Raw genomic sequence first — 22,437 nt, 5'->3', positions numbered from 1 at the left:
AGTCCATGCAACATCTTGAGGGTTGTTCACACGGCATTCATTTGCGTTGGTACTGTTTTTTGTTGTGATATACTACCTGTATCTTTCACTGGTGTAAATTTTGTGGAGCGTACACACATACTTTTTAACGTTTTAACCCCGGTGCAGCCCCACTTTCATTCACACGGCAGTTTCTGGAGCCATACAATACAATAAAAACAATACAGAAATACAGGAAAAGCATGCCGTCCGTGCATACTTGATCGCTTTGTTTGCAATATGTTGAAAAACCATGGTTTATCCTTGTCCAGACAAATCCATGTTGTGGGCTATCAGACATCTGTCGTGAAGCGAACAAATCTATCCCTGCTGCGTTCATACGTCCCATTTTATAACAGTGTTGCTCCCCAAACTAGCATTTCTCTAGAGTAATTTTTTAAACCACCTCCTGAGCAGGGTCAAACTTGCTGCCGTTTAAGCAGTTTTCAGGGGCTGTCCCGATGTAACTTTGTACGTGTGATTGCATATTATTTAATTCTGCTCTTAATACTGATAATGTAATTTTATACACACTCAAAGTGGTTTTTAACTTCCTCAAGGAATGCAGTCTGCTCCGACATGAAAACAATGTTGGTGTTGATATGCATATGCAGTTTTGAATGTATGGATGTTTTCCGATTATTTGCAGATCACCACTGGCTACAACTTGGAGGATGACCGTTGTGAATGTGTGGCACTGCGAAAATACAACGCGGATGAGCAGGTGAAGAGGGAGTAGAGTATAATGCACTTTTGATTTTGTTAATTCCCTGTTGAATGTATGGAACTATATTTTATGTATTCATACTCAAAAAATAAGGTGTAATGTTTTCAAGTTTTTGGCACACAGAAATTTCATCTGAAAAAGATCTACAGTTAGTGAAACGTACAACCAGGGATACGTAGTTAAGTGTGTGTGTTTGTGTGAGTGTGTGTGTGCGTGCGTATGTGCGCATATGTGCATGCGAGTGCGTTCGTGTGTGTGTGTGTGTGTGTGTGTGTGTGTGTGTGTGTGTGTGTGTGTGTGTGTGTGTGTGTGTGTGTGTGTGTGTGTGTGTGCGTGCGTGTGTGTGTGTGTGCATGAGAGACATAAGATTAGGATGCATGTGGGCTGCATTTTGACAGACACTGACACAACTTTGTAACTCCACTGCCCTATCACGAGCGCAAGTCTTTCACGATGAGCGCATTTTGGATTGGATTGGATTTGCCTTTATTAGTCTCGCAGTGGAGAAATTTACATTTCACAGCTTGAGTCAAAAACTCAACGGGGAAGTATAAAGCACAGACGCTCTAACAGTCGTAAAATATTCATAAAAATTCATACCTACTTTAGCCGACAACACATATTCTTGGGTCTTCAGTAAGCCATTACTGCATAAAATTATTTTTTGTTATGCACCCCTTCCTCCTGGAGCATCAACTGGTAAGAGGGATTTCCTGCTCGCCCACATACTCTACGTAGCCAATTGTAAGTGAGCTTGGCGGATCGGGTCCTGAACTTGTTGGCAACACTTCAGTATAGTCGGGCAGTGATTGGTCATGCTTGGTGTCCGTAAACATCCAGGCCTTGAAACCTCCAATGTGTCTGCGCGCGTGCATGTGAAGCACAGTACGCAACCAGTCGCAAACGAGCTCGGACGGGAAAAGGCACGCAATGCAAAATCTAACTTAGAACATCTCTGTCCAAACATTTTTTACATACAGTACCCACAAAAAAATTCATATGTACCATTGGTCGTAACTCGAATTGGGGAGCGTCTGTACTTCTGTTAAAATAGCTAAAGAATCAAATTTAGTTGAACAGCTATTGAAAGCTGTTCGTTTTTCCTAAGACATTTTAACTTTCGTAATCTGCCATCTTGCTTGCTGATATCCAACCATTATCACCTTGCATTTGTGTCAGTGTGTTCCAAAGAGGATATCTGGGGCTTTTCTTTGATCCGCAGGAAACTGCCAAAAGGGCTCATTGGATATTAATTTACTCATTGCATTGCATTGCATTATTTACATTGAACATGGCAGATTGTTGTAATATTGAGCATTAGATCATGAGTAAAACTCTAAAAGATATTCAGATCAGGCAGCAAACAAAAGTATTGTCGTTTTTTTAAGAAACAACTTATAGGTCTGCAGAGGGTAGTGACCATTTGTTGTAGCAAACTGCTGTGATGATTCAAATTTAGTGGATAATGGGAATGATTTCAAGCTGTTGAAGCACATTGGAAATCTTTGAAGTTAAGAAATTTGTTTAAGTAGACACTGGTAAGGAATATTGTTCTAAGTCTGTTCTTTTTGCCTTCTCTGTAATACCGTACAATATCAAAATATCACAGGATTGATTGTGCAATAACTAAAGAAAATAGAAAGTATTTCTTTATTGTATGTATGAATACATTCTTTGACTTGAATGAAAGTTCTTGGTATATTAGAAAAATAGATTTTAGTCAAATAATGGTTTTTCATTTGCAATTTAGAAAAAAGTCATGCTACAATGAATGTATGTTTGGTTTATTTCAATCAATTTTGTATACTTCGGCAATCTAGTTAAATCGAACCCATTAATTTTAGAAAATGGCCCCCTTTTCAAACACAAGGGGGCGACCCTGTAGTCGAGTCATTCGCACTGCGGCTTCACAGTGCAGAGGTCAAACTTATCATTTAGCTTATTCATTGCCATTACTTCAGTAAATCTAAAAAGCTCTTTTATGGTAAAGTTCATAATTTCAACTGATTTATTACTCTTAAGTAATCAATTAGCAAATCAACAACATTTCCCTTGTCAATTTCATCCAATTCAAGATAAATGTTCACACCGGCTCGGTCATCGAATGGTTGGCACGACGACTTCACAGTGCAGAGGTCGCTGATTCGTGTCCCGCTCCGGCCTCCCTGTGTGGAGTTTATGTTCTCTCCGGGCCTGCATTAGTTTTCTCCGGGTCCTCTGGTTTCCGCCCACATTCCAAAAACATGCATGGCAGGCCGATTAAACACTTAAAATTGTCCCTAGGAGTGTGAGTGCGGATGGTTGTTTGTCTCTGTGTGCCCTGCAATTGGCTGTCAATCAATTCAGGGTGTCCCCCGCCTCGTTCCCGAAGATGGCTGGCATAGGCTCCAGCAACTCCCGCGACCCTAATGAGGATGAAGCGGCCTGGAAAATGGATGGACGGATGGAAGATCCCTATAAGCTTTCCTGATCAAGGAATTACATTTGGACGATCAAACAAAACTCACTACTTACTGTTAAGTTATGCATAGTTGGGAAAATATTTTCTTCTGTTCATATTGTATATTATGTTCTCTCTATGCAGATTTACATTTTTTATGGCACGAGATCCAATGCCGACTTTTTAGTCCATAATGGCTTTTTCTATCAAGACAACATCCATGATCGAGTGAAGATCAAGCTTGGCATCAGCAAAAGTGAGAGACTCTTTGCCATGAAAGCAGAGGTGCTGGCACGTGCTGGTCTTCCAGTGTATGTATAAGCCATTTTTCGTTTTCTCTCATTTTATTTTTATTGCACGGGTGGGTGCAGAAACGAATAACAGTGATCAAGCATAAAGCCGTAATAATTAGGGCTACAGAATAGAAGTCATTTTTGACTGTATGATTGTCAAGTCCCCTTTAAACAGGCAATTTAATTTTAAACACTGAAAAATGAATAATGTTCAAACCCACTATGCCAGTTTTACTTTCTTCTCACTCAACCTGATGAGACACTAGAATTGCAGCTGTTATGATTTTGGCACAGCGGAGCCACAGGTTATTAATCTGGCAAATAAATGATGAAATTGATGAAAAGGTTTCTTCAGCCGTCATCTGTACTTCTTTGAAGGTGTTGGACGTATCGCTTCTTCTCCAAGAAACTTTGTCAGCAAACTACTTACTGGTAGTTTAGGCCCTTTATATATATCCCTACTGTCCAGACATGGCGGTGCCGGACTCTGCTATGATAGATCCCTATTCTCAGGTTGGGGGGAGCAAAGGACTACTCCCTGCAGCTTCACTGATAGTTCCTATTGTTCTGACTAACGACTGGCCTGATTGCCCCACTTCGACCGATATCACCTTATCAGTATTACTAATCCTATGTTGCCTAAGCAGGCTATTGTATAAACGATCCAAATTGAACCTCACCCCACCAAACCGGTTTAATGAAGGATTTAGTTGTTTTATGTTTTTGTTTTATAGCCTGCTTAGGCAACATAGGATTAGTAATACTGATGAGGTGATACCGGTCGAAATGGGCCAATCAGGCCAGTCGTTAGTCAGGACAATAGGAACTATCAGTGCAGCTGCAGGGAGTAGTCCTCTGCTCCCCTCAACCTGAGAGCAGGGATCTATCATAGCAGAGTCCGGCACCGCCATGTCTGGACAGTAGGGATATATATAGGGCCTAAACTACCAGTAAGACGTTAGTTTGCTGACGAAGTTTCTTGGATAAGAAGCGAAACGTCCGACACCTTCAAAGAAGTACAGATGACGGCTGAAGAAACCTTTTCATCGATAGACCACTCATGTACGACTGAGAGCTTACACAGACGTAAATGATGAAATGTTTCCGTTTCATCCCTCCAATGTTCTCGTGCATTCCTCAGATTACCTCTGTCATATTTGTAATCTTAATGATATGAAATCTGCTTTCTTTCCTGATTTATATAGGTCTTGTGTCTTTGCTCTTCATGCCACTGGACCCCCAATTTCTGCACAGCTCCTCGCTTTTTTGAGAGTCTTCTGCATGACAGAGGGTACCACACACACACACACACACACACACACACACACACACACACACACACACACACACACGCACACACACACACACACACACGCACACGCACACACACAGATAGCACAAAATAATGTGTTGTCACACGTGTCTGTATTTAAGCTGCAATTTGGAAAGTGCCTTTTTCATTCAAGTAACAGCGTCGTGGTACACAATGCATTGGTTGGCATTCAATCACAGGCATTCAATCATTGTCGAACATCCATTCAGAATCAGAATCAGAATCAGAATCATCTTTATTGCCAAGTATGTAGAACACACAAGGAATTTGTTTCCGGTAGAACACGCTGCACTAGTATCGTTGTCAAAAAAACTGCTAAGTGGCACTATACAGTTCCATTTTGGCTACTGTTGAAACGGCCATAGTCTCGTTATCTCGAGTGTTGCTTTGAAGATGCACAATTAGCTCATGGGCTAAAACCACTCACGCTGTCATTGATCAAAGTTCCGCCGGGAATAAATCGTGCCTTCAACCATGAACAAAACCTCAGAGTCATTCTGCAATTTCTTTTCTGAACACAGTACGATGAGAAAAAAAGATACACTAAAACATGATATAGCGAGGTATGACTATGGTATGGTCGTTTTATTCTTGCATTATTGGTTTGATTTTACGACAGAAGAACTGAAAGACTACCTTGTGGGCGACTCCGTCAATAAGATCTTAAAGCTCACTAATCGTGAAATCCCAGTCAGCTGGGAGAATGAAATCAAATTGTGGGCGTTCCTGGAGACCAGAGTCAACCTGCTGCTCAAGAACTACAAGACAACAGCTGAGGTTTCTATTTGATTGTTTACATTCCTAATGTGAGATAGCTTCACATTAAAATGTATGTGTCTGTTGATCAATTCCGCATTATGTGTTTCAGGAGGACAGTGTCTTACTACAGCAACCCGATCTAACGCCTCACACTCGTGCAGCGATCCAGCTCAGACTCGCTGAAAAGCAGATTCTGCTGAAATCGCTGGCCAGTGGTCAAGCTAAACATGTGCATCTTGAAAAAAATAAGGCAGAGAATGTGCCTTTGCCTTGTGACAATGGTGGCACGGCATCTTCTGAGGATAAAAATTGTATGCTTTCCGATCACGTTGCAAAAGGGCAAGAAGTTTGAACAGGACCGGTACTGTATCTCTGAATGGAGGGACTGGGTACAAGCTGGAGATGTAGGCTTATTGATGCTTAGGGCAAAAATAGAGAATTTCAAAAGCAATAACGATTTCATTTCACAATGTGTGACCCAAGAGGATGAAGAAGATATAAAAAAATAAAATGAAAGGAAGGCATAGAAGATAAATCTAACTTTGATGGAAATCATCAAATATGTCACAAGAATAAATTCCACTCTGCCGGCACGGTTCATGGTATTTATTGAGCTCTGCTTTTTTTTTTGTGTGTGTAAAACAATGACGCCCAGTCAATAAAAGTACGTAAGTGTGTTGTAGTTTTACTTTTTAATCCTGGGTCTTGGGCTGTAGAGTGTGTGAGTGGTTTACACCTTACCTGAGAACAGAGGTTTCAAAGTTGGGAGCAGGGGCCGTTTGTGGTCCCCAGTTTTATGTTTTGCGGCTTGACAAAGTTTATTGTTACTGCTGTCTCCATCTTTTTTGGATTGGATTGGATTTTCCTTTATTAGTCTCACAGTGGAGAAATTTACATTCCACAGCAGCAAAGTGATGAAAGAAATGAAAGTAGAAAAAAGAAATACATGAGCTGCTGGAAAGGCAGCCACTCTCGCGGCGCCGTCTTGAAGTCAAAATAACAACAACAAAAAACTAAACATGCCGTTGCCCTCTGCTTTGTGTGTGTGTGTGTGTGTGTGTGTGTGTGTGTGTGTGTGTGTGTGTGTGTGTGTGTGTGTGTGTGTGTGTGTGTGTGCGTGCGTGTGTGTGTGTGTGCGTGTGTGTGTGTGCGTGTGCGTGTGCGTGCGATTCTTTTCTTTCAGACAGTGTATTTTAGGTGTTCATGTCAGGTAATTGAACACCTGAAATACACTTTCTGTAAGAAAATAATCTGTTTTAAATTACCTTCATGTCCTCAGCATCCATAAATCTCCCCCTTTGGTATTCCTGTCGGTCTCCTGCCTGGCAGTTCAAGGCTCAGCATCCTTCTCCCAATATAGTCACTCTCTCTCCTCTGGACATGTCCAAACCATCTCAGTCTGGCCTCTCTGACTTTTTCTCCAGAGCCTCTAATATGAACTGTCCCGCTGATATACTCATTCCTGAACCTATCCAACTCCCAAAAGAAAACCTCAAAATCTTCCTCTCTGCTACCTCCAGCTCTGCTTCCTGTCTTTTCTTCAGTGGCACTGTCTGTTGGATTATTTTTATCGTTCGCCCTTGGTTCATTGCTTCGACGGGTGGAGATCGATGGAGATCGATGGTTAAATCATCAGGGAGCCAGGTCTTGAACAGAAAGTTGATTTAATTTGGGAGAGCGCGGGGCATCGCGGTGTCGGCCGCGCGGAGGGAGCATGGAGAGAGAGAGAGACGAACGGGCTGCAGGAGTATTTATGTGGCGCATAGTAATGACGCGCCAGGATGTGACGTAATGAAAATGCGACATCGTGTAAAGGAAGGCAGGATATGACGTATGAGGAAGTTCAAAATGTAAACCAAGACTACGGAGCGATGTTTAGAGATGTTTGTATGGCGAATTACCCCAACACTGTCTCCAGTCCAAACATCATGGCTGGTCTCACCACAGTTTTATACACTTTTCCTTTCATCCTAGCTGAAACCCTTCTGTCACACATCACACTTGACATTTTTCTCCAGCCGTTCCAGCCTGCATGGACACGCTTCTTCATCTCTTTTCCACACTCTCCATTGCTCTGGCCAGTTGAACCCAAGTACTTAAAATCATCCACCTTTTTTATCTCTTCTCACTGTTGCATCACTCTTGTACTTGGATCCCTCTCATTCATACACATATATTCCGTCTTGCGGCAACTGATCTTCATTCCTCTCCTTTCCAGGGCATACCTTTAGTTTCTCCCACACCTATTCCCTGATCTCGCTACATATCACAATGTCATCTGCAAACATCATAGTCCAAGGAGATTTTCTCACATCGTCTGTCAGCCTGTCCATCACCATAGCGAATAAGAAGGGGCTCAGGGCTGACCCCTGGTGGAGTCCCACCTCCACCATAAATTCATCCGTCACACTGACAGCACACCTGTCTAATGGAGAATAAGAATTTATCATGTTTAAAAGTGCCTTGCTTTGCTGACCAACTAAACAATGGGCCCACAGTCAAAGTGCAGATGGCCACAGTAAATCTGAGTGAAACAGACACGGCAAGGTGAACTGTCATCTCCATCTAGATTCTAGAAGGTCCGGCCTTGCACAGAATTTAGGATTTAAGATAGTCCTTTTTCACCAAAGTTATTTATGGCTTAAACATCCTGCACAAGCTCCAGATTACAAATTTATCAGTTCATGGAAAAGACAACCAATTAAAATGTCTATGTTTTACTGCTTGGAGCTGTTGGTGCTCAGAACGCCCAGAGGTGTGGCATTATAATCAAGAAAACTATGTTTTACTAATGTATGACTTTAATTTACATATACTCTCAATAAATAGCTTGGCAGAGGGGCGCAGAATTCAGACATATGTCATTTGATGACTGCGTCTCCTGCCGGCAGTGGGGACAATCTTTCTGGTTCCGAGTCTCTGTCCAGTGTCTGACTGTCATATCTCTGACACTATTATACGCTTTTTCCAGATCTACAAAGACACAATGCAATTCCTTCTGACCTTCTCTGTACTTCTCTATTAGCAACCGTAAAGCAAACACTGCATCTGTCGTACTTTTTTTTTTTTGCATAAAGCCATACTGCTGCTCACAAATGTTCACTTCTGCTCTTAGTCTATCTTCAACTACTCTTTCCCATAGTTTCAATGTATGGCTCATCAACTTTATTCATCTGTATTTACTACAACTCTGCACATCTCCCTTGTCCTTAAAAATGGGCACCAGTACACTTTGTCTCCATTCTTCAGGCATCTGCTCACCATCTAAGATCTTGTTGAACAACCCAGTCAGGAACACCACTGCCACCTCTCCGAGACACTTCCATACCTCGATTGGTAAAACATCAGGCCCACGTGCCTTCCACCCTTCATCCTCTTCAGCGCCCTCCTCACTACATCCTTGCTAATGTTTGCTACGTCTTGAGCCACAACAGTCACAGTACTGTTTGTTCCTTCTCATTTTCCTCATTCATCAATTCTACTCTTTCCATCTTGCCATCACACTACTGGCACCTATTAATACATTGCCATCACCCTAACCTTCTGTAGGTCATTACCGTCTTTGTCTCTCTGTCTCGCCAGCCTGTAAAGATCAGTCTCGCCTTCCTTACTGTCCAGCCTAGCATACAAGTCATCATAGGCTTCTTGATTGGCCTTTGCCACATTTACCGTGCGCTGCGGTCTTGTCCTATATATAAAATAAATACCGATGAATGGATGGATAGATTGATAGATGCTGCTGTGACAAGAAAAGCCATTAAAAAAAACAGCCATTTTCAAGTAAAACAGGCGACATAATAGCTTTTTGTTCCAAAAATCATGCCTATTTTGGGGAAACCCTCTCAGGCATCCATGGACGAATTGGAACGACTTATGCATTGGTTGTACTAAGTTCATCCTGTCTACTTGATATCTAATTTAAAACATATTCTTTTCTTACAGTGTATTGTATGTGTTCAAATACCTGACATGTTTCGGCGTATACTTCCGCCTTCACTCTGACGAAGGCGGAAGTATACGCCGAAACATGTCAGGTATTTGAACACCTACAATACACTGTCTGTAAGAAAATAATTTAAATTAGACTTATGCATTGAGTGGAATTTTTGCAATATCAAAATTCTACATTTAGACATCAAATTCTAAATTGATCAATGTAAGGGGAATTTTAAGTGGAATGTGTACGTTTCAAAAACAATGTCAACGATGAATAATGCTGTTAGGGTGGTTCTGTGGCACTCTTGGGGTCTTCCTGCAGTGGCACACTTGGTCATTGTGTCATTTATGTTTGTGTTAAACGACTCCCCGCCAAAACAATCAGTTTCGGGTCATTGTGCAAACACATTGTTTGCGTCTGCATTAGTATTTTTGGTCACGACATCATCCTGCTCCTCCCTCCTGCCTGATTTTTGAGGTCCCCACCACCACCGCCGATAAATGGTAGATATGGACCAAGTTGGAATTCCTTCAGTCACCAAATGAAGAGATGTGACACTGTTGTTTTCATTTTATATTTCAGAAAACAAAGCCAACACCTATTTGGCAAAACATGCATCCTCAGTGTTGAGAAGACAACAGTATTATTATTTTTGAACAGAAAAAATATATACCTTCTTGAGCCACTAAGTGATAAAAACAATTTTGTGTCAATAGTAATACCATTTCAGTTTTATTTAAATTTACTTTTGATTGAATTATATATATATATTTTTTTTTTTAATCAGGTAAATCCAGGACACTTGGTTACTGCAATGGAGGTCACCAGTGCAAGACCAATGCACGTTGACTTCAGAAATGTGTTAGGGGTTGTTCTTTATCAAATACTCCGCCTGAAATGATAGAGAAAAAAAATGTTTCAAGGCAAAAAAATAATAATATTACAGAGCAAAAGGAGTTATTTTATTATCTCTTTATTACCAAGAAATCTATTGGATCATCCGGCCATGCTGAGCCACATGCAATCAAGCCCTGAGAAAGAGTGGTGATGATATGCTGCATGAAGTAGGTCTTCATTGGCACCGACAGAGCTTCCAATTGCTGTACTTCCCATCGCCTCTTCTCCTCTAAAGTCTTAGTCTTTCAGACAAAAATAAGATAAATCACATTCCAGACCAGACAAAAAGGCATTGATTCATTCTTCCATTCCCTATCCTGCTTTTCCTCTTTAGGGTTGCAGGTATGCTGAAGCCAATCCAAGCTGACTTTGGGTAAGAGGTGGGTACAGGCTAGAGCAGGGGTGGGCAAACTTTTTGACTCGCGGGCCGCAATGGGTTCTAAAATTTGACAGAGGGGCCGGGCCAGGAGCATTTGGAGGGAGTGTTTGGGCCGGAAATACTAAACCTAAAGAATTAAAGGACAACCGACGCTTCCGAACAAGTTATGTCCATAATTTATAAAATCACGTCAAATGACTTCGACTGAGCGTATTTTACAAAGAGTCCACAGCATATAGCTATAGTTTACGTTTTAAGACTTGCGCTAATTATTCATGAAGTATTTTTTTCGAGTTAATAACGATGCCTGACGTGACATCACGTTTGGACCGCCCCTGACCGAGAAAGCGTCACACAATGCATTTTGCGGTACTTTGTTTGGTCTGAAAACTTCGTGTTGATCAGTGTTCATGGCAAAATTAGAAGGAAAACACATAATGTGATGGTGAATCGTTGTGTGTTGCACCAAGACTACTATTTGATACTAGTTGACATAACCAGGTGGCTGGCATAGTCTACCGAAACATCTGTGCGGAGTATGGACTGGAAACCCCAAGGTCAAAATGGGAAACACCTCCCAAGGTGGTGGAGAATGACCGAGCAAAGATCCTGTGGGACTTCCAGATACAGACCGACAAGATGGTAATGGCCAACCAACCAGATATCGTGGTCATAGATAAAGGGCAAAGGAAAGCCGTTGTCGTGGATGTAGCGGTCCCGAGTGATGGAAACATCAGAAAGAAGGAAGATGAGAAAATCGAGAAATACCAAGGGCTCAGAGAGGAGCTGGAGAGAGCCTGGAAGGTAAAGGTGACAGTCGTGCCTGTGGTGGTCGGAGCACTTGGGGCAGTGACCCCCAAACTCGACGAGTGGTTGCAACAGATCCCGGGAACAACATCGGATATCTCGGTCCAGAAAAGCGCAGTGCTGGGAACAGCACGGATACTGCGCAGAACCCTCAAGCTTCCTGGCCTCTGGTAGAGGACCCAAGCTGAAATGGGGGACAGACACCACCCATGGTTTTTTTATATATATATATATATATATATATATATATATATATATATATATATATATATATATATATATATATATATATATATATACTTTATATACGATTTGGATTACTGGCTTCTCTCCCAATATTTCCACGGGGGCGGCATTATGGCGTTTTTATTCTCGGCCATCGAGTAAGTGTCATCTGTCGTGTGCGCATGAACGTCTGCGCCCTGGTCGCCCGACGAAGAGGCTCCCCGGGGTAACTTCCGTCCTTCTCACGTAGATCCACTGTAAACCATTTCGGGGTTAGGCGCCCCCGGGCTGATAACAGACCCGTTACCCCCGGGTACTGAGCACCGCGACCGGTTTGCCGTGAATATAGTAGCGATCGGCAACAGGTTTGTCGTTGGCTACCTGCAGTTGAGTTTAACTGGATTTGTACTGAAATGGTTTTTGTAAGATCAATACACATTTTTTTCCCATATAAAAGTTGTAGTAGGCTGTTCATTATTTGAATTGCTAAGAAAAAAAGACGGGGAAACCTATAAAATGACAGGTATGATTGAGTAATCCCTCAGACCAGATATTGGATAATAGGGACCCCCACATAACTATTCGACTTTTCCCATTTAGAATCAGAATCATCTTTCTTAGTTAAAACACAAAAGGAATTTTTCTTTGGTAGAACACGCTTCACTGTATGATGATACACACGCTATATCATCACACAAAAAACATGACAAATAAGTATGTAGGACAGGGGTCGGGAGCCTTTTTGCCACACACACACACATTTGTACGCACGCAAACGCACAGTCGTGATTTCAACAAAATGTCAGAATATATTATTTATAATAACATTGTGATAATACTCACCATTAATGTGAATAGATTTCCGTACATAATTGGTAAAAAGAAAAAAAACAGCCAAACAATAGGAATGAAAGACTACTTGCCGGGTCCATAGGCAAAGCTACTGCTTCGTTGTACTAAATTCATCCTGTCTACTTGATAACTAATGTTAAGCAGATTCCTTACTTACAGACAGTGTATTGTCGGTGTTCAAATACCTGACATGTTTCGGAAATCCGAAAGCGAGGACCAAGGACCATCAACAGGGATGAGAGAGCTTACATGCTCTCTACTACCTGAAGTATCCTGGAGGGACGAGCGGACAGCGGGGGGCGTGGCTTGCCTGTCAGTTCTGACAGGTAGGTCACGCCCTCATAGCAACACCAGCTGAAAATGGCGCGTCACAGCAACATCCGTGACACTCTGACGAAGGCGGAAGTAGTCGCCGAAACATGTCAGGTATTTGAACACCGACAATACACTATCTGTAAGTAAGGAATCTGCATAACAAAGCTACTGCTTGCTAGCCTGCACACTGGTCATTAGCTTGAACGCTTGCTTTCTGCTTTCTCTCACAGGAGTACAGGGAACATCCGATTTACAACCGGTGAGTTACGACCACCAGTACTTACGACCACGACCGCCATGCCCTTTTTTCTTTTTTCTCTTTTTTTTTATCCTACGGCTGGAACTGCTATGGTGGCAGCTGTTGAGATCTGCCATAAAAGTAAAATATTTAGAACTGGTTTTCAGTGAGAGCCACACACACACACATTTGTACGCACGCAAACGCACAGTCGTGATTTCAACAAAATGTCAGAATATATTATTTATAATAACATTGTGATAATACTCACCATTAATGTGAATAGATTTCCGTACATAATTGGTAAAAAGAAAAAAAACAGCCAAACAATAGGAATGAAAGACTACTTGCCGGGTCCATAGGCAAAGCTACTGCTCGCTAGCCTACACACTGGTCATTAGCTTGCACGCTTGCTTTCTGCTGTCTCTCACAGGAGTACAGGGAACATCCGATTTACAACCGGTGAGTTACGACCACCCGTACTTACGACCACGACCGCCAGGCCCTTTTTCTTTTTTTTTTCTTCTTTTTTTTATTCTACGGCTTGAACTGCTATGGTGGCAGCTGTTGAGATCTGCAGCGTGCCTTTGGTAGAACAATCGAGATGGCTCTTCTTGTTTAGGTTGAACAAGTAGGATGCTTATATGCCGTAACACAGAAAGCAACCGCTACTCTCAGCATTGTACAATTTTTTTTTTTTTTTTTTTATCGCTGTCAAAGGACCATATGTAGTGTTGTGGCTGCATTGCCAGATGTGCTCAACATTCAGCATGCCTCATTTATCTTAACAGAGAATATTGGGTTGGATTTTCCTTTATTAGTCTCGCAGCGCAGACATTTACATTTCACGGCAGCAAAGTGATGAAAGGAATGAAAATAGAAAAACAAAATACATGAGCTGCTGGAAAGGCAGCCACTATCGCGGCACCGTCTTGAAGTCAAAAGAACAAACAAAAAAACACATGACAACACAAAGACACAGAGAGTCATTCATTCTTAAGCATTTTCTGTATCCTCTTTGTTACACGAAGCAGTTCCAGATGAAAGAGATTATCAAAGCGTCTCTTCACCAGTGGATCAGCATTGCACAAAATGAGGATACAAAATAACTTTCTTCACAAACGCGTACACAAATTTTGGCCAGCCAGGCGCGTGATTGTGTTGCGCTACCTGTCACAATGGCACCGGCGGGGGGAGCGTCCACAGACGCCGAGGCAGGTGAAGGTCGGCACTCGGCAAGAGGGTTCTCTGACGCTGGCCAGGGCGAAAGCCGAGGCGGGTCTGCGCTCGGGTGCGTGGGATTGGCGCAACGAGAACGCCGCATCCTTCGGCGTCCGCCTAAGTCCAAGCGTGTGTGTTGGGCGACCTCTTCTGGCTTCTTTGTTAGCAGGGTGAGCCATTTTTCAACAGCACGTAATGTGTGGGAAGCCGTGCGTATTTGGGTCAGCAGAACGACACAGGAATAAAAATCGATAATATGAAATATAAAATGATAAAAATGACACTAAATGTTATAAGATTTATAATTGAACTGTAAGCAATTTGTTATATCATAGTATTCAATAGAAAATGTTCTTTAAAAAGAACAGATTGACATATAAACCTCGCATCGACCATTTTGAATGCTTTTCAATTTACGACCGTTTGACTTACGACCGTTTTGTCGGAACGGAACCCGGTCGTAACTCGGATGTTACCTGTATGTTGATGCTATCGTTAGCATGGGGCTTGTTAAAGTGCCACTGATATTCAACTGTTTCATTCATGGTATTGTTTCATTGCAAATTAGCATCACGGCAAAACTTTTTCTCTCCACGAAGGCGAATCCTTCTGTCTATTCAACCTGAAATGTATGATACTCTGCATTTTTTTACTCGTCAGGCTTATTTATAATGGGGCGTTTAGCTATTTTTTACATCAACGATCATAGGTCAGTATCATCCAATCAAAATTGTGTTTTCCGCCAACTGCCACCCAAACAATGAAATGAACAGCGAAAAAGCGAGAAAATTTATTTAGTTTTATCTGTGAGCCAGATGCAATCATCAAAAGAGCCATATATGGCTCGCGAGCCATATGTTCCCGACACTTGATGTAGGACACTGATAAAGGCTAATATAGTTTGATTCCTTAATATAAGTGTACCGCTCAGGAACAACTAAAGCAATATGCAAGGTATCAAGCAGAGCTAAAGTGATCAGTGGTAGAATAACATACACGAACACTTGTACAGTTGGTGCAGAAAATCAGTTAACATTTTTAAAGTCATCAGTCGCCATAGCCATATTTGCATTTCACGGTAAGACATCCCTCAATCTCCAGTGCTATTGACATATTGTATTATCCTGGCTGTTATTGCCTTTAATCGAACATCTTCATCTTTATGAAGTTCATCGGGTTGCTTGTTCTGTAGCCACAAGGGGACACAAGCCAGTGTCTTATTGTACCTGTCCCAAGCCTGGATAAATACAGAGGGTTGTGTCAGGTAGGGCATCCGACGTAAAAGCTTGGCCAAAACAAACATGTGAATTAAACCTTTGAAGATGGAGGACACAGATTCGCTCTGGCGAGCCCTGAAGGGAAAAGCTGAAAGGAAAAGAAAAGTCGCCGTATTTGTAGTAAAATAAGTGTGCAATAATGCAGGTGTCCTTAACGGCCTCAAAGTGCCTGGTGCTGGAGATTATATAGGGCAGTAACAGTGGTTCTGTGAACCGACGCAGTCTTTCAAAGCTCTCAAGGACACTGATTATAATGGGATGCTGTTCCACAGGGTTGTGCAAATTTGCAAAGAGTTATATTCGGGTTCCTGTTTAGAGAGTTAATGGCTCTGGGAAAAAGCTGTTTAAATGTCTGCTGGCAAAGGCTGTGGGCTGGGTGTGAAGGGTCCAATAGGATTTTCCGTGCCCTGTCTTGGGTTTTTCAGTATGCAAATCCTCGAGAGTGGGAAGGGCGGTGCCAATGATTTTTTCAGCGTCCTAAGTGCCCATGGTCCTAACTGAATTAAAGAACAACCGACACCATTTTTTTGTTTCCTAACTGACATCAGAAAAACAGTTTTATAGCATCTAAAATACCCAAAACACGCAGGCTGATATTTTTAATCAAACACAAAACTCCAATAAAAATGTCTAAGTTGGCCAAAACTACCACTAATAAGCTTGAAACTGGAGAGATTCAGAAAGTCCTGCCCCCTTGTTCGTGACATCACATTGGAAACCTGGGCGAATCCGGTGATCCTGGCCCACCTACAAACTGCCTTGCTCCAGAATCAAAACAAGGGCTTCAGAAAGTTCAGATTTGGAGAAGATCCTTTCTTGTTACTCATCCAGTTATGAATATTATTCAAATAGTTCTGAAGAGGAAAGCATAAGTGGCTTGCGATCGAAGTCCTCCGTATCAATTTGAGCCGTATGCAAGCGATGAAACCGGTGAAGGACACGACATATGAAGCATATATGAAGCTCTGTGTATTTGCAATATAGCATCAGCTTCAGTGATACGTGGCATATAAGGACATGAATAACAAATAATAGGCTACAAGATGTCAACATCGATGTAGATTGTTTAATGGTTGTGCATGCAAAAAGTTGTTTCAACTTCCAAGATGAAAAATTATGAACGTACGTATGAATACCCTTTTATACAGTTTCATTCATAGTGGCTAATCTGTACATGGAAGAGATGGAGAAACAGGCCCTCGCATCCTTCCCGGGGACAAAACCTACACACTGGTTTAGATATGTGGACGATTATTTTGTCATAATTAAAAAACAACAAATTCAATCCTTCACAGATCACCTCAACTCAGTCGACATCAACATTAAATTTACTCGTGAGGACATTAAAGAGAACCAACTAGCCTTCTTGGATTGTAAAGTAATTATGAAAGAGGACAGAGCGCTAAAAACAGAAGTCTTTAGGAAGGCTACGCACACTGACCAATGCTTAGTTTTTGATTCTAACCACCCTTTACAACACAAACTAGGAGTTATCAGAACCCTCCGGCATAGGGCTAAACTAATACCAACAAGCATTGAAGGAAGAGAAAAGGAGTCAAAACATATCAGGAGAGCACTCACTAACTGTGGGTACCCTCAGTGGTCATTCAACAAATGTCGGAAAGAAAGAATAGGGAATGAAACCAAAAATTCTCAAGATACAAAAAGGACAGGAGTAGCGGTACCTTACATTGCAGGAGTTTCGGAAAACTACAAAAAGTCCTTTGGCAACACAAAATTCCTACTTATTTCAAAGCAATAAACACGTTAAGGCAAAAATTAGTGCATCCAAAAGATAGGCTGCCAAATGAAAAACAAAGTAATGTAGTTTACTCTATACATTGTAAGAATGAAAATTGTAAAGAGCAGTCCATTGGGGAGAAAAGACTTCATCAACATCGCAGGGATAATACGAGTGGGCCTCAATCGGCAGTACATTTGCATCTAAAAGCTAGCAACCACTCATTTGATGACAATGAGGTTAAAATCTTAGCAAAAGAACATAGATGGTTTGAAAGGGAAGTAAAAGAAGCGATTCTCATAAAACAACAAAATCCTTCATTAAACCGGTCTGGTGGGGTGAGGTTCAATTTGGATCGTTCATACAATAGCCTGCTTAGGCAAAACAGGTTAGGCAACATTCATAATGCTGATGAGGTGATACCGGAGGGAGTGGGGCAAACAGGCCATTCGTTCGTCAGGAATGTAGGAACTATCAGTGGGGCCACAGGGAGTGGTCCTCTTCTCCCCCAAACCTGAGAGTAGGGACCTATCATAGCTGTGTCCGGCGCCGCCATATTTGGACATTAGGTATATATAAATAGGGCCGATACGACCAGTAAGACTTTAGTTCACTGACGAAGCCTCTTGGATAGGAGGCGAAACGTCCGACACCTTCAAAAAAGTACAGATGATGGCTGAAGAAACCTTCTCATCGATGGACCACTCCAGTACGACTGAGAGCTTACACAGACGAAATAATAATAATAGTAATACATTTTGACTCAGATACCAATAATAGCTGTGGTGTATTATCTACTATACTGTAGTTAGTTGGATGTTGTTTGGATGCATAGACTACGTTGCATAAGCCTTGGACTGTGCATGTTTGAGAATGTTCAAGAATGTTTTAGCTTCCTCACATTGCCAATGTTGAAACTCACGGTCAAATATAAACTATAGGAAAATGTCTGTGTCTGCGTTATCATTCTAGACCAGTGGTTCTTAACCTGGGTTCGATCGAACCTTAGGTGTTTGGTGTATCAGTCTCAGGAATTTGGTGGGTCCTCTGCCACAGAGGTCCACCCCTCAGTCTAGACTCCAGTTAGGAGGCGCAGTCATTGGAAGAAGGGTTCAGTGATATATGAAACTGGTGGGGTTCGGTGCCTCCAACAAGATTAAGAACCCCTGTTCTAGACACACAATAGCCAAGAGCTCAGACCAGTTTACTGGATTGATATTTGGCCTTATGAATGTGAGATCAATATCCTTGAAAACCCTCCCAGTTCCTGACCTCATTAGAGGCCATAATAACATGATTGGTCAAGCAAATGTTGTTTCGACAGTGCCTATTCACAAAAAGTTTCAAAGAACTTCCAAATTAAAGTTTTTTGTTAACTGAAGGATTTTGGTTTCATTATCCATATGCTATAGAACAGTGGTGCTTAAACTGGGTTTGATCGAACCCTTGGGGTTCGGTGGATCCGCCGCCGCAGAGGTCCACCCCTCAGCCTAGTCTGCAGTTAGTGGGCACAGTCATTGAAAGAAGGGTTCGATGAATGAGCATATGAAACTGGTGAGGTTCGGTGCCTCCAACAAGATTAAGAACCACTGCTATAGAATGTTCTTGTTGTTGCATTTATGTGCTCTTTTGTTCGTGTTTTATATCTTAGCCCGTTTAACACCAACATGTACAGTGGCGGACTGCATTTAAACACAAATCCTCCCAATGAAAAACGGTGAATTCCAGAACCAAATGTAAAGGAAAACCTCCTACCCACAGCTCCCAATGTGCAGATCTCTGCCTGGCCTCCTCCACCTCCCTCTGCTCCTTATTGGACTTGTCCAGGGTCTCTGTTGGCTTAATCGTTCCTTCTTTTACCTTGTCCTTGCTTTGGTCGTAGTTCCTGGTTTTACCCACTCTTTCGCAGATCGCATGCATCAGCATTGGATTGCCAGGTGTATTGAGACTGTTGATCTCTGTCAAGATCAACAAAGTCATACTAAATCATGGGAATTAGGAGGAAACTATTGTCTATTGGCTTTATTTACCTGGAAATCACACAAGAATTATAGTACAGTATGTCCTGGTAATAAGCAACAAGAAGCTATCATACCCATGCCTGGAACTTTTGTAACATTGGCTCTAGCTGAACCCACAAGGTGTGGCAGAGATACTCACGTTACATTCAAACCTTGACAATTAAAAAAAAACTATCACTTTTTTAAGAGTACATTACATTATTAACAAATACCTCATGAAACCAAATTTCAGCATGATACAGGTAATACTCAGATAATTAAAATAATGAGAAAAAGTTCATTAATTTAAGTAATTCATCTTAAAAGGTGAAATTAATATACAAATGTCAAAAGTTTACTTGTGAAGGACAGAGTTTCCAGTTATTTGTACAACTCTTATTTTTCTCTGATAGAGTGATTGGAACAAATACTTCTTTGTCACCAAAATATTCATGAAGTTTGGTTCTTTTGTGACTTTACTATGGGTGAACAGTAAAAAGTGATTAATCTGTTGTGTCAAAAATATACATACAGCAGCGCTGACATTTGGTAACATGTCCCTTGGCCATTTTCACTTCAATTAGGCGCTTTTGGTCGCCATTCACTAGCTTCTAGTTGAATCTTCGGCCATTCATCTTGACAGAATTGGAGCAGTTTAGTTAAATTTGATAGCTTTCTGACATGGACTTGTATCTTCAGCATTGTCCACAAGTTTAAGTCAGGACTTTGGAAGGCCATTCAAAAAAAACTTAATTCTAGCCTGATTTAGCCATTCCATTACCACTTCTGATATGTGTTTGGTGTCATTGTCCTGTTGGAACTGCCAATTTCGCCCAAGATCCAATCTTCGGGCTGAAGACTTTCGTTTATCTTGAAGAATTTTAAGGTAATCCTCCTTCTTCATGATCCCATTTACTGTCCATAAAGCACCAGGTCTATGGGCAGCAAAACAGCCCCAAAGCATAATACTACCACCATCGTGCTTGACGGCATGCATGGTGTACTTGGGGTTAAAGGCCTCACCTTTTCTCCACCAAACATATTGCTGGGCATTGTGGCCAAACAGCTTTTTTTTTTTTTTGTCTGACCACAGGACTTTACTCCAGAAGGTCTTATCTTTGTCCATGTGATCAGCAGCAAAATTCAGTCGAGCCTTCAGGGGCCGCTTTTGGAGAAAGGGCTTCCTTCTTGCACGACAGACTCTCAGTCCATGGCCTTGCAAAACACGTTTGACCGTGGGAACTGACACTTGTGTTCCAGCAGCTTTGAATTCGAGGCAGATCTGCATTTTGGTGATTCTTGGTTGAATGTTAACCTTCCTGACTAATTTTCTATTAGCAGCAGGTGATAGCTTGCGTTTTCTTCCTGATCATGGCAGACCAAACAGTGACATGCACTTTATACTTAATATTGTTTGCACTGTTGCTCTTTGGACCTGCAGCTGCTTTGAAATGGCTTCAAGTGACCTTGAAGCCATTGTTCATGTCAAGGAACAGCTTTTTCAGATCCACGCTGAGCTCCTTTGTAGCATTTGCGCTTACAGCCAATGAGCCCTATTTAAAGGACAACCACCACCATATTTTTGTTTCCTAACTGACATCAGAAAAAACGTTTTATCGCCTCTAAAATACCTAAAACACGCAGGCTGATATTTTTACCTTAACGCAAAAAAAAAAAATACAAATGCTATAAAGTTGCCCAAAACTGCCACTAATGAACTCAAAACTGGAGAGAATCGAAAAGTCAGTAACCTCCTTCACAAACTACCTTGCTCCAGAATCAAAACAATGGCTTCAAAGAGTTCAGATTTGGAGATCCTTTCTTGTTACTCATCCAGTTATGAATAGGATTCAAATAGTTCTGAAGAGGAAAGCATAAGTGGTTTGCGATCAATTAAAGAAGTCCTTCCGTATGCAAGCGACGAAACTGGTGAAGGACACGACATATGAAGCATATATAAAGCTCTGTGAATTAGTAATAAAACATCAACTTTGGTGATATGTGGCATATAAGGACATGAATAACAAATAATAGGCTACAAGATGTCAACATCGATGTAGATTGTTTAATGGTTGTGCATGCAAATTGTTGTTTAAACTTTCAAGATGAAAAGTTACGAACTCACGTAAAAATGGCCTTCTATGCAATACGTCTGTGTAAGCGCTCAGTCGTACAGGAGTGGTCCATCGATGAAAAGGTTTCTTCACCAGTCATCTGTACTTCTTTGAAAGTGTTGAACGTTTCGCTTCTTATCCAAGAAACTTCGTCAGCAAACTAAAGTCTTACTGGTAGTTTAGGCCCTATATATATATCCCTACTGTCCAGACATGGTGGTGCCGGACTCTGCTATGATAGGTTCCTGCTCTCAGTTTGGGGGGAGCAGAGGACCACTCCCTGCCGCTTCACTGATTGTTCCTATTGTTCTGACTAACGACTGGCCTGATTGCCCCGGTATCACCTCATCAGTATTCATAATCCCATTTTGCCTAAGTAGGGTGTTGTACGAACGATCCAAATTGAACCTCACCCCACCATATCGGTTTAAAGAAGGATTTAGCTTTTTTATAAAAAAATCTTTTTTGAGACTTTGTTTAGTCTCCCCAATGTACTGCTCTTTACAATTTGGATCGTTCATACAATAGCCTGCTTAGGCAAAACAGGTTAGGCAACTTTCGTAATGCTGATGAGGGTCGTTATGCTGATGAGGTGATATATATATATATATATATATATTCTCCACTGTGAGACTAATAAAGGCATATCCAATGCAATCCAATCCAATATATATATATACATATATATATATATATATATATATATATATATATATATATATATATATATATATATATATATATATATATATATATGTATATGTATATGTGGTGGGCCGTCAGAGCCAGCAAGGCCTTCTCTGCTGGCCTAACATAATCAGACATCATTATCATAATTATAATAAAAGTCAATTTCATTATAAT

General features: G+C 41.4%; 2 protein-coding genes across 10 annotated transcripts in view; one reads left to right on the top strand and one right to left on the bottom strand.

Annotated features, from left to right (window-relative positions):
- The window catches only part of setd3 (SET domain containing 3, actin histidine methyltransferase), a 62,555-nt gene extending 56,303 nt beyond the window's left edge, over positions 1–6,252 (top strand). For 4 of the 5 annotated variants that reach the window (XM_089004167.1, XM_089004163.1, XM_089004164.1 and 1 more), the window contains 5 exons: positions 668–742; positions 3,330–3,496; positions 4,684–4,769; positions 5,431–5,588; positions 5,680–6,252. In XM_089004167.1, coding sequence (XP_088860293.1) covers positions 668–742; positions 3,330–3,496; positions 4,684–4,769; positions 5,431–5,588; positions 5,680–5,922 — 729 coding nt within the window. In that variant the 3' untranslated portion in view covers positions 5,923–6,252. The remainder of the gene's footprint in view (positions 1–667; positions 743–3,329; positions 3,497–4,683; positions 4,770–5,430; positions 5,589–5,679) is intronic. The other variant, XM_089004165.1, reaches the window with a different exon arrangement.
- Positions 6,253–10,265: 4,013 nt separating this feature from the next.
- ak7b (adenylate kinase 7b) overlaps positions 10,266–22,437 on the bottom strand; it is a 135,148-nt gene continuing 122,976 nt past the window's right edge. For 4 of the 5 annotated variants that reach the window (XM_089003875.1, XM_089003876.1, XM_089003878.1 and 1 more), the window contains 3 exons: positions 19,215–19,417; positions 10,488–10,646; positions 10,266–10,399 (listed from right to left, as the gene is read on the bottom strand). In XM_089003875.1, the coding sequence (XP_088860001.1) occupies positions 10,370–10,399; positions 10,488–10,646; positions 19,215–19,417 (392 nt within the window). In that variant the 3' untranslated portion in view covers positions 10,266–10,369. Of the gene's footprint in view, positions 10,400–10,487; positions 10,647–19,214; positions 19,418–22,437 lie in introns of those variants that run through there. The other variant, XM_089003880.1, reaches the window with a different exon arrangement.

Source organism: Hippocampus bargibanti, linkage group LG09, assembly GCF_051943395.1.
Source record: "Hippocampus bargibanti isolate YZ-2025 linkage group LG09, ASM5194339v1, whole genome shotgun sequence".
NCBI lineage: Eukaryota > Metazoa > Chordata > Actinopteri > Syngnathiformes > Syngnathidae > Hippocampus > Hippocampus bargibanti.
Note: the sequence above shows the minus strand (reverse complement) of the source record. Positions and strands in the feature narration are given on the sequence as shown.